Source organism: Bombus vancouverensis, chromosome 9 (assembly GCF_051014615.1).
Source record: "Bombus vancouverensis nearcticus chromosome 9, iyBomVanc1_principal, whole genome shotgun sequence".
NCBI lineage: Eukaryota > Metazoa > Arthropoda > Insecta > Hymenoptera > Apidae > Bombus > Bombus vancouverensis.
In genome coordinates, this window is record NC_134919.1 from 3,756,807 (window position 1) to 3,768,578 (window position 11,772).

General features: G+C 29.4%; 3 protein-coding genes across 13 annotated transcripts; 1 reads left to right on the top strand and 2 right to left on the bottom strand.

The window, feature by feature from the left end:
- The first annotated feature begins 1,030 nt into the window (after nucleotides 1–1,030).
- Nucleotides 1,031–2,965, top strand: LOC117161736 (NAD(P)H oxidoreductase RTN4IP1, mitochondrial). Of its 4 annotated transcripts, none has more exons than XM_033343485.2 (6): nucleotides 1,031–1,555; nucleotides 1,654–1,883; nucleotides 1,976–2,185; nucleotides 2,269–2,381; nucleotides 2,461–2,725; nucleotides 2,787–2,965. In XM_033343485.2, the coding sequence occupies exons 1-6, from the start codon at nucleotides 1,297–1,299 to the stop codon at nucleotides 2,892–2,894; spliced, it is 1,185 nt and encodes a 394-aa protein (XP_033199376.1). In that variant the 5' UTR covers nucleotides 1,031–1,296; the 3' UTR covers nucleotides 2,895–2,965. The 4 variants fall into 4 exon arrangements, with proteins under 4 accessions (XP_033199376.1, XP_033199375.1, XP_033199377.1 ...); XM_033343484.2 differs by having other exon boundaries at nucleotides 1,033–1,555; nucleotides 1,651–1,883; XM_033343486.2 differs by having other exon boundaries at nucleotides 1,418–1,578; nucleotides 1,651–1,883.
- TrpRS-m (Tryptophanyl-tRNA synthetase, mitochondrial) lies at nucleotides 2,900–5,764 on the bottom strand. Of its 4 annotated transcripts, none has more exons than XM_033343490.2 (7): nucleotides 5,123–5,764; nucleotides 4,553–4,653; nucleotides 4,268–4,435; nucleotides 3,836–4,098; nucleotides 3,636–3,757; nucleotides 3,284–3,554; nucleotides 2,900–3,194 (listed from the first exon to the last, which is right to left on the bottom strand). In XM_033343490.2, exons 2-7 carry the CDS (start codon nucleotides 4,631–4,633, stop codon nucleotides 2,963–2,965), a joined length of 1,137 nt encoding a protein of 378 aa, XP_033199381.1. In that variant the 5' UTR covers nucleotides 4,634–4,653; nucleotides 5,123–5,764; the 3' UTR covers nucleotides 2,900–2,962. The 4 variants fall into 4 exon arrangements, with proteins under 4 accessions (XP_033199381.1, XP_076477949.1, XP_076477948.1 ...); XM_076621834.1 differs by having other exon boundaries at nucleotides 5,072–5,764; XM_076621833.1 differs by having other exon boundaries at nucleotides 4,742–5,764.
- Nucleotides 5,765–6,133: 369 nt separating this feature from the next.
- Zmynd8 (Zinc finger MYND-type containing 8) lies at nucleotides 6,134–11,645 on the bottom strand. Of its 5 annotated transcripts, none has more exons than XR_004465070.2 (8): nucleotides 11,454–11,644; nucleotides 10,491–10,963; nucleotides 9,998–10,316; nucleotides 9,738–9,918; nucleotides 7,656–9,644; nucleotides 7,261–7,553; nucleotides 6,366–6,495; nucleotides 6,134–6,280 (listed from the first exon to the last, which is right to left on the bottom strand). XR_004465070.2 is itself a non-coding variant. In XM_076621830.1 (8 exons), exons 2-7 carry the CDS (start codon nucleotides 10,916–10,918, stop codon nucleotides 6,418–6,420), a joined length of 3,288 nt encoding a protein of 1,095 aa, XP_076477945.1. In that variant the 5' UTR covers nucleotides 10,919–10,963; nucleotides 11,454–11,644; the 3' UTR covers nucleotides 6,134–6,280; nucleotides 6,387–6,417. The 5 variants fall into 5 exon arrangements, 4 of the variants coding, with proteins under 4 accessions (XP_076477945.1, XP_033199374.1, XP_033199372.1 ...); XM_076621830.1 differs by having other exon boundaries at nucleotides 6,387–6,495; XM_033343483.2 differs by having other exon boundaries at nucleotides 6,134–6,495; nucleotides 7,188–7,553; nucleotides 11,454–11,645.
- Nucleotides 11,646–11,772: the final 127 nt, after the last annotated feature.

Here is an 11,772-nt window from a genome sequence, read left to right on the forward strand (position 1 = left end):
ATCCACTGCTAAAAGTACCACCAAAGATTAACGAAACCACATCTTCGATCATCTATGCGCATGTAGCATAATTTATTATCATACACGGACTCGAGTATCATCGAGCCTTTCTTTTTTTTCTAATTGATTAAACGTGTTCAGTAATTAAGGTATACATATCTATATAAATAAATTTTATCCCTATTCGTATACATAGTGCGTCAACGTGCATATATAATTCAATGATATATACAGAATTTTCAAAATCATGAATGATTTTCATTTCACACACAATTCTGATATGAAACCTACAAATATAATTATAATATATTATTATTGTTATTATTATTATTATTATTATATTGTAACATATTTAGCAATATAACAACCAAATAATGCATGTATTTCTTCTAATGTTTATTATATATACATAAGTATTCTGTATATATCTATTATATTTAATACTTAAGAATGAAACGATGAATAATATCAATGACATTATATGGCGTTCAATTATAATTATCATTATCTTTCGCTAATTTCTTTTTTTAATATTAAATTCATAAACTTTATCTTTTATTATAACAGATTATATAATGTAATAATAACATTGATTGTGAAAATGTGTGATTTTGACTATTGATGTAAATATTCTAAATGAAAAAAATATTCGTTTATACATATACATTTGTATGTACATTTTATTTGAATTTATTGCTTTTAATTCGTCAATAGAAATAGAATTTCTAATCGTGGTACATTTCAATTTAATAGATAATAATGACAAAAATACGTAAATAAGACGTTACACAAACTTAATCACGTACATATATATGTATATACATGATATATTTTACACATATATATGTACTCAAATCCATATATATATATATATAATATATATATATGTACTACAAAATATATATATATGTAATGCATATATATGTACTCAAATCCATATATATATATATATATATATATATATATATATATATATATATCAAAGTATACATATCAAAGAAAAAAAGAACAAATAAAAAAAGACACACGACATTAACGTTCAATTCATAATTCGTATTGGATACAGCTATTGGATACGCATTGAATACAGGAGAAATTAATGTTAGACAATTTTATCATGGAAAAGAACTTTAATCAAAGTCACTAAATTATCCATTTTTCTAACATCATGTGTGAATTTACATTGTTAAATTATAAAAGAAAATATTTCTAATATTGCTGCGAATTAAATTAACAGAACCTCTTGAACGTAACCTATCTTTAAATCTTACATTATTTAGTGCCCAACTGAAATCAATGTGGAAAATGTTAAAAAGAATAACGCAAAATCTAAAATCAAATATTGGAAGCATACAATCTCGTTTTCTTAGTAATGTATTAGCCAAATATAAAGAAAATGTTGAGGACAAAATGCAAGCTTGGCAAATTCACTCATACGGTGGATTGGAAGAATTAAAACTTTCAAATGTTAGGATTCCAGTGATCGCTAAACCAACAGATATTCTTGTCAAAGTTGAAGCCTCTAGCGTAAACTCCATAGATATAGCTATGACAAGTATGAATTATCTTATACTAATTGTCAGTTTCTTTTTTGTTTCTTACAGCTTAAACAATAAATATGTAGCATCATAATTGAATGTTTTATATTAGAAGGATATGGCGCAGTAATGTTAAATTTAATGAGAAAAGCTAGAAATCTTACCAGTGGACAATACGGTGAATTAGAATTGCCATTAACTCTAGGTAGAGATTTTTCGGGCATAGTAGTGTCAAAAGGACACGGTGTTGGAGATAGATTAATGTTAGGTGATGAAGTATGGGGTGTAGTTCCTGTGGAGCAACAAGGTTGTCATGCTGGTTATGTAGTTGTTGATAATAAATCGGTAAATAAAATTGGATAAGTAAATAATAAATATAAGGATACATTGCGATATAACATACAAAATATATAAATTATAGTGATGTTCATTCATAGGTCAGTCTACGACCTAGAAATTTATCATACATCGAGGCTGCCAGTATATTGTATGCTGGCCTTACAGCATGGTCTGCATTATGGATTACTGGTGCGTTGTGTTATAAAACTAGAATGGCTACAAGAAGAAATAATAGAGTCCTAGTAATAGGTGGTTCAGGAGGAGTAGGAACTATAGCAGTACAACTTCTAAAGGCTTGGAACATGCATGTAATACAAATTGATATTGTCATTTGTGATACAAGTAAGAATTATTGTTTTTATGTATTATAAGACATATTAAAATGATTCAGGTCATTACTACATGCAGTAGTGATGCTGTAAATATGGTACAAAAGCTTGGACCTGATGTTGTAATTGATTATAAATTAGATGGTGCTGATTCAAGAATTATTGCAGAGGGGCCGTATGTAATTCAGTCATTAATCTATCCTACATTAAAGAATGTCTATTTTTGATATAAATTTTATTAATTTCCAATTCAGCTATAATATAATTTTGGATTGCGCTAATCAAGGGGCAGATCAAATACGATTAAGGGGTTACCCCCATAGTACTTATATAACTTTGAATTCTCCGGTACTAAAAAATACCGATCAACATGGATTGATTGTGGGTACAGTGAAGAATATAGGAGAGCTGGTAAAATATAATATTCCAATTGAAAATAAAAGTACAGTGAAATGGGGATTTTTTATTCCTTCTGCAGCAGGAATTAAAACACTTAAAGAATTTGTCGAAAGTGGAAAGGTATATACACACACATATATCATCATAATATAGCATACCAATATCTTCTTACTTTGCACAGGTGGTTCCTGTGGTTAAGAAAGTCTACCAATTTCAAGATTTACCATTAGCTTATGATAGAGTAACTCAAGGTCATTTACGAGGTAAATTGGTTATTGATATGAGATAGTATCATCAATGCAATAGTAATTATTAAATAAGTATACATCTTATTTTTAAATAAATGTTCAGTTTACATTATATATTGTGTATTGTATTTTGTACTGATTTATTTTCATGAAGAATGTCATTTTTAAAACCGATTTTATTTTGAACTTCACACCAACAATCACTAGCTATATCTGTTGCCCTTTCTGTACCGCTTTTCAAAATTTCTTGCAAATAAACTGGTTCCTTAATTAATCTTGAAAATTTTTCACGAATAGGAGTCAATTTTTCTATAACTAAATCCGCTACCACTAATTTATATCTGCAATACACAAATAGATAAATGAAAAGAAAATAACTTAAATACATAGCGAGCAAAGATAAAAAAACTTAATATCTTAATTTACATACTTTCCAGTATCTAATTCTTCTACTTCAGAACATATTTGATTTGGTGATTTTCCACTAAGCATGGAATGGATAATAACTAAATTTGCAACACCAGGCCGTGTTTCTGGTTCATAAGTTACTTTTGATATACAGTCAGTAACTGCCTTCTTTATTTTTGTTGCCAATACTTCTGGCTTATCTAGTATATCTAATCTGCTCTTTGGATTTTGGTCAGATTTTGACATTTTCTTTGAAGGGTCACGAAGAGATTTTATACGTTGACTTGCATTTTCTGCAACATATGCATTCTATTAGCAATAAATATATCATAAAATATATAGTTTATTTATCTTTAAATAAATAACATTTTTACCATTAACTAAAGAATGAGGCACGGGAAAAGTATTTCCAAATCTTTTATTGAATTTAATGGCTAACTCTTGTGCGAATTGAATGTGCTGAACTTGATCTTGTCCAACTGGAACATGTGTTGCTCTATAATATGCATTGTTTTTTTTACTAAATTATAGTTTCAATTAATACAATATATTAATGTATCCTGGGGATACCTACTTATACAGCAATATATCAGCACTTTGTAGAACAGGATAAATATATAAACTTAGAGGGACATCTTTTAATGTCTGACTTTTCTCTTTGAATTGAGGTAAGCGAGCTAGTCTTGCTAAAGTTGTTAGACACCCCAAAATCCAGGACAGTTGTGCGTGTGTATCCACAGTAGATTGTTGAAATAATATGCTCTTATTTGGATCAATACCGCATGCTAGTAATGTTGCCGTCATTTTAAATATGTTATCATTTAATTCCTTTGGATCCTATAATGTTTATTCTTAATTGACTTGTACTCATATTTCTTTTCTTTTCATTTTAACGAAACCAAAACTTCGTTTTTTATAAACAGATATATATTTAATAAATAGAATAGATATAGTTCTTTGAGTATGTTACCATTAAATACAGAACATAAATTCAATAAATCTTTACATGCGGTAAAGTAGTAGAGTGCATATCTACAATGCTCCAAATAACATTTTCTCCGCTATCTTGTAACTGTACCCATTTTTGTATAGCTCCAAGATAATTTCCCAAATGTAAGTTTCCAGTTGGTTGAATTCCCGAAAATATTCTCTTTGGATAGTCACTTTTGGAAACCTATAATTAATTTTGTGATATATATGAAATCTACATATATATGTATATATATATATATATATATATATAATATATGTGTGCGTGTGTTACACAATTTTTAACATAATTAAAATTAACCTTTTGACTGTATTCTTTCATAGTTATGCATTTGAAAGTATTTCTTCGACGCGTGATAACGTTTTTCAATCTCGTGAACATTTTTTATCAATTCAGCACCGCTGTAGTTATAAAATCAAAATCAAATATTAAATACTTGTTTTGAATTTATCGTAACAACCATCTAGTATCAAATTAAATACGATACACATTTTACTATTAGAGTTGAGATTTTGTGACATTAGAAACCTCAAAACTTGGAAACCTGGAACTTTGTACTATTTTTATGATCTGAAACTTAATTGATACAATTCTACAAATAAATAATTTATAGTCTATTTTCTAGACAAAATTTATTAAAATATTAATTTCTAACAGAATAGGTACTCCTCAGAAAAGGAGGAAAAAGATAAGCATTCCAGATTTTGATAGCTTCGAAGCTTTATAAAGTCTTGTCTTCAGATACAAGTTCTGTGAATATAAAAATTAGATTTCGTCTGATCTTTAGTTTTTATTCATATTCTTATATGTACATATTACATATATACTACATCTATGATACAATCACTGATCATTAGACATAGCTCTTACCATTGACTAAAAACAATATAGGTGTAACACTAAACGGAACTTTGTGTCTCATATTTTGTAATATCGACCTGATAAAAAATCGGAGTGTTTCTTATGTCCTCTAGATTTAATACAGAGGAAACAGGAATTATGTATATTTAACTCGAAAAGTTAAACTTGTTAAACATGTAAACTATAAACGTAAGCAATAAGGGGAAGCAATTGATGAACTTCTTAATAATAGGAGAAAATTACTACATTAATTATGGTTGAAATTAAAAACAAATTTTTTTAAATTATGAAGAACGCAATTGCAATACGAATATTATATGTATATGAATATAGTTACTTATATATATAAAAAATTAAATACTATTAAAAAGGAATGGGACACTATGTAAGGGAGGACGTAAGACATTATATTGTATGTATATGGAATACAACCAATAGGAGTCTTCTTCTGTCGATTTCACAATGGATTCTGAAACAAACTCAAACCACAAAAAATTTAGTACGATCCTATGAGATATGTAATTAATTACCAATAGAAGAGATTTAAACATCATTTCATCGTATTTGTGTATCTTTTCCTTTTTAATGATTTCTTTTAATTCATATATTACACTTTTGGATCATTAACGCTGATATGTATTGTAGAGGTTATCAAAAATTCATAGGTATAATTGATACTTTTTAGAAGTTGATAAATTTGCAAATATTTATTTATAGTATTTTAAACGATATACGAGGAAAAGTTTAGATATGGCAAACTCTCCTACTTTGCGTTATCTGAAACATAAAAACACTCTCCCTGGAGAATCTGACTATGAAACAAAAACTGTGAGAATACTTAGAGAACAGAAAAGTACAGAAGAACGCGATATTTAATTATTGAAAATTTTGGAGTGAAATAAATAACTATTACCTGGTATTATATACATAAGTAAATTGGCTACACATACATATGTAGTTTTTATAAAGGTAGATGGGCATCTTCCTCATTGTTTTTAAAAATGTAATGGGCAAAAGCTATTTATATAATACTGTACATAACATTTTCATTTATTTTTCTATTTTTTATACAAAACAAGTATAGATCGTGTGTGCAAAATGAAATACAAATATGATTTACTTTTTTTCATCAATATTTTTGTCACTTAAAAATTTTCACCTTTTAAGCTGTAATATAATTGTACTGAACAACTTTTTTCTTTATTTTTTTTTATTATATAAGAAGTGTCCATTTATATTAAAGTATACGTACGCTATGATGAATTTCCATTACCTTCAGTTTCAGAACAACACAAAGATAAAAATCACGATATCTCATGCTGTTTGTCATAAGGCAGTTCGTATGTCTTATTAGTAAGTCTGTTTATTTTGATATTATGATTCTGAAAAATATAGATAAATTTGTTGGAACATTACATAAAGATAAGAATAACAAAGTAATTCAAAATTGTCATATAATTGTCTAATTATCAAATAATTGAATTATCGAGAAAATCTAGAAAAACAGTGGTAACAAAAATATGAAGGGTCGAAAGACATATTCAGTGTAAGTTGAAATATTAATAGTGTATCTTCAGTTGAAATATTAATCTTAATTTTAATTTCTATTTTAATTAAAATATAAAATATAAAAGTAAAATCAAAATTGTTATTCCTATATAGAATAATTATTGGAGCAGGCATTGCTCCTTAAATACGTATTCTTTATTTTAAGTTATTTGCATTTTTACATTACAAAAAGTTTATATATAAAGTACTAGTTTGTTTTAACTTTACAACAATAACACTTACATATAAATACAAGTTACGATGAGCTACATAATAAAAAATACAATGATATTGCTAAAGCTTAGTGTTAATTCAGTATAAACTCAATTGAACCACCCCTATTATCCTAACAGAAATAAGGGGATCGATCAGTTCGTGGCTTCGATTATCTAATCGTAACGGGAATTTACGACTCCCTTTGACGTGCTTTCTCGCGATCGCGTCTCTCCGCGAATGATCGAATAAACACTTAGAGAACAAGTATTTATAATTTACGAAACTTCTGGCTTCAATTACAGAGACTTACACTAAAGTATGCTCTAGGCCCTCCACATGTTTGATGCCACATGCTGTGCATTTATTATAAGTCTGGGCATCACCTGTTGCTGATTTGAATTTGCAGTAGAACTAGTAATAATAGTAGTGAACGAAGGTTGTTGAGCGCATGTTCTCATATGCACTGACCAATGTGATTGTTGGCAAGGATAATCACAGTATGCAGTATTCCAACAGCAGTAAAATAATGCTTCTCTGCCACACATTGCACACCATTGTTTACGTTTGATTTCTTCGATACAACGTAACATCCCCTCTTCGGCTTCTCTACGAGTTTCCTCGACAGCACGTAATCGTTCAGCTTCTAGGCTTGCCTTCATTTCTCTTAATATTCTGTCTGTAATAAAAAAATATTTGCGAAATGTATATGTAACCTTCGTAAACAGATATAATAACATGTAAAATAAAATGACGCACGAAGCGACCTGCAAAGACATACCAGTGTTGTGTTTTAATTCTGTTAATTGTTGTTGGTGTTGCCACCTCATTCGTTCTATCTGTAATCTTAAAAAATGAACTGACGCTTGATGATTTTCGGACATATTACGATTTTCACAATTTTGATTCTCATACGCTGCTTCCTTATATGCCTCTTCCATTAATTTAGCCATTTTTGTGGCTAAATCTTGAGCATCATGATATAAACGGGCACTAATAGGACCTGCTTCTGGGGGCAACATTTGGTACTCGACACAATTTTCAGCCTGATGAGTAGACGTATGAACAGTAGACTCGATCGGACTGGATAATGTATTTATCGATGAACGAGAAATATGTTGCGGGTAATTACGAGGTTTATTAGGAAATGATTTTCTAGCTCTATTTTCCTTTACTTGTTGATCTTTTATTCTCAACGAATCTCTGAAAATTTGTTGTACGTGAGCCGAAATATTGCTCTTTTTTTCATTCTCGGTAGTTTCCTCAGTACACTTTTTCGCGATATTAGATTTATCATCATTTGCAACGAAAAGTAACCCGACAGGTTGATCTGTAGTATTTTTTCTATTAATGTCAATATCGCCATTAATATCAACATCAAGTGATGTTTTATTAGTTTGTACTGAAATGGACGATGTTGTTAAATTACTATTATTATCACTTTTAGAGCCTTCTTTCAACGTCATTGAATCATTCTGACGTTTAATCAAAATTGTCGATTCTACCATATTTTGATTTTGTTCCGTTGTAATAAATTTTAAAGCTTTCTCAGCGTTCATTTTATCGACTATTCTAGTCTTTGGCTTGTATACTTTTTCTTTGTTTTCATGGTTTCTAAAATTATTCTTCTGTAAATTTACATTTTGGCCGACATTTCTTTTAATAACGTTCACTTTAAAGGGAATTCGTTTTTTGGATATGTGAATGTCTTTTGCTATATGCTTTTTCGGGGATTTTATCTCTTGTTGTAATGAATTCTCCAAGGATTTTGCATTATTGTTTGTTGCATTTTCTGGATTAATATCTTGTTTCAATATTGTAGAATTTGGTGCTTTCGTGTCATATTTTATTGGATTACTGATACATTTTTCATCATTTGCACTATTTGTATTAGTTTTACTTGTACTTGGCGTATTTATATCTTCTTTCATCACCACTTTGAACTTTGCTGACATATTCTTCTCTGATTGCATATTCACTTTCCTTTTTCTTTCTCTTGGTTCATTTAAATTATTAGTTGTAATCGTAACCGTTTCGGTTTTGTGAAAGTTATCAGATTCTTGTTCTGCTTTAAATGATTTATTTTCAATTTTGCTTCCTTTGTTAGTTACGTTAAATTCATTTGATATTTTATTTTCAGTATCGGAATTGTCTGCTTTTTCCGAGTTTGTTTGCAAATTATTTTTTACATGAACCCGTTTTTTAAGAAGCGGCGTCTTTTTGGGAAGCAAGAGTTGCGGTGATGTACAGTTATTAGAATGAAGAGGATCATAATTTGGTAACAGTAATTTTATTTGCATTGGATCATGCGGATTATATTGCACTTTGGGAGGCGCAAATGTAAATTGGCCAAACACAAGTTCTAGCTTGCGACAGTGACGAGTAATTTCCCTAACACACTCTACCATATCTAATTTTCTCTTCCTCGGTAATGGAGCAGGTGGGTTTTCGGAATATAGATACAAATCTCGCGGAGGAACCCATGCTCGATCGTGTTCCCCAAAAAATCGTACATCAATGAAACCTTGAGAATTGATTCGAGGCATAGCTTTAGCAGGCCAAAATGGAAAGCCTTTCAACTTCGCCCACACAAGTGGATGAGGACGACGACAGGGTTCAATAAACCATGCTGGTTGTGGTCTTGGTAAGTTTCTGCCATGAGCATAACAATCAGGGCATGCTTCAATTTCTGATACTTCCTGACGTGCCAATTTAATAATCTGTTTCGCGGCATTCGTTAATTTAGATGTATCTGTGTATACACCACCACCTGTATAATTTAATTTAAATAAAACCCATTTAAGTATAATTTTTCTAACGTACTTAATTCTAATATAATATTAATTTATGTTTACACACATACATGTGTTGAATACAATACAATTGTGTTGTATCCACTTGGCATCAGCCATGAATGCGTCTGTACTACCATATAATTTAGCCCGAACATTCGATTCTAAAAGGCTCAGATCCATTGGCTTTACCACATAATCTAAATAATTTGGAGCCTCAGAAAGTTCCACTGGTTTCCAAAATGGTTCTGACTATGACCAAAATACTTGAATTCAATTTTACTAGAATAATACAAAAATAATTTAATATAAATAGAAAATTAATACATACACCAGGATATTCTCTCATTCTGTCGACTACATGTTTCAGTAATAAACATAATTGGTCAACAGATAGTTGTGCCATAGCTGTAGAACGTGTTTCTGCATTCTCTGCCTGTAAAATAGCTGCACATTCCCCACATATCCAATTTTGAATAATCGACTGTTGCATTCCTATACATTTTCGATGCCATGATCTAGGGCAAGCACTGCAATGTGCTTCTACAGATTCCTTGTGACATCGCCAACAAAATTTATCATTTGTATTTCTCCTTTTTCGCTTATTTCTCAAATTATTTTCATCTAAGGAAACATCCGTCTCTTGTATACTGAAAGAATAAATTTAGTTTCTAGTTTATTTTATTTTGTGAAATATTAATTTTGGCGAAATATTTAGAATCCTAATACCTAGCACTATGTCCTTACACAGACTCACATTTGTAAGTAAAATAAAATAAAATGAAAAATGTTGAACAGTAAAAATAAACATTGTCTATGCTTACCTAACATTTCGTCGTGTCCTTTTTAAATTATTTCCACTTTTAAACACAGTTTCTTTTACATTTTCATTTTTACTTGACTTAAAGTCATTGTCAGAAACAGAAGAAATTGTATCCAACTTCCCTGTATTCTGCCTACGTTCTATTTTATTTATATTACATTTTACTTCTTTCTTAATGTTTTCTAAAATGATCACTTCCTCATTTTTACTTTCCTTTTGATCAGAATTTGTAATATCCTGTGCATCTTTAATGTCGTCCTTTGTATCTGCAATGGCAACTTTATTTGTTTCCTTGTTAATGTTATCAATTAGATTATGTCCTTTTTGGACATTTGCTGATTGTGAATTTTCTTCTTGTGATTCATTTGTAATTGAATTTTGTAGATACGAGGAACCTGTAAGATCTTTCTGCGCCTCTACCGATGTCATTTTGATGTCATTTTATTGCATGCATTTAGTTGAATATATGTTTACCTAAACACAATGTTGAAAACAACATAATTGTTCTTCTCTAGATATAAAAGATTATTTATATATTTAAAAGGAAAGTTCTTCAAGTTCAATATATGTAATATTGAAGAAATATACAAGAAATATATATATTCAGTAGATAAGTTAGAATTCTTAAGAAACTTTAAGAAATAGAATAAGGGACAAACATAGAAATAAGCTTTGTGAAATAAGCTTAATGAAAAATATTTACCAATGTTTTGTTTTATGTTCGATCAAAGTACTTTAATAATCTTTTAATTGTTAAATTAATAGATAAAAATGTCTTTGTCTACTTATTCCTATAGTTTTTAGTTTAGTACAAAATAAATAGGAATAACAAATGTTGTTCCAATAATATTATTATATTGCATATTGATTAACAACAATATGATAGAACACATAATAATAGTAAGGTGAACATAGGGGATTTTAAAATATATCCACTACTATAATATGCAGATAAAACAATTACCATCTGTATAGAATTTATATAGGAATTCGAAAATAAAATTAATAAAGTTATTTTCAATGATTTCTGTAACTTTTAAAATCTATCCAACAGGTCAAGTAAATCACTTTCTATATAAATCCCAAACAACAAGGAAAGCGAAATATACCACTCACTAACACGACATTGCATCAAAAGCATGAACATTCTTTCTCCCCTCCAATGTCCAGGGTCCTTACTACCAGTGCCTCCATCCCTCGGTAATGTTTGTAATTAATTACAAAAAGCGCAACATGATATTTGAAATTTACAGCACAGACGAACACATCGGATCATAGAGATA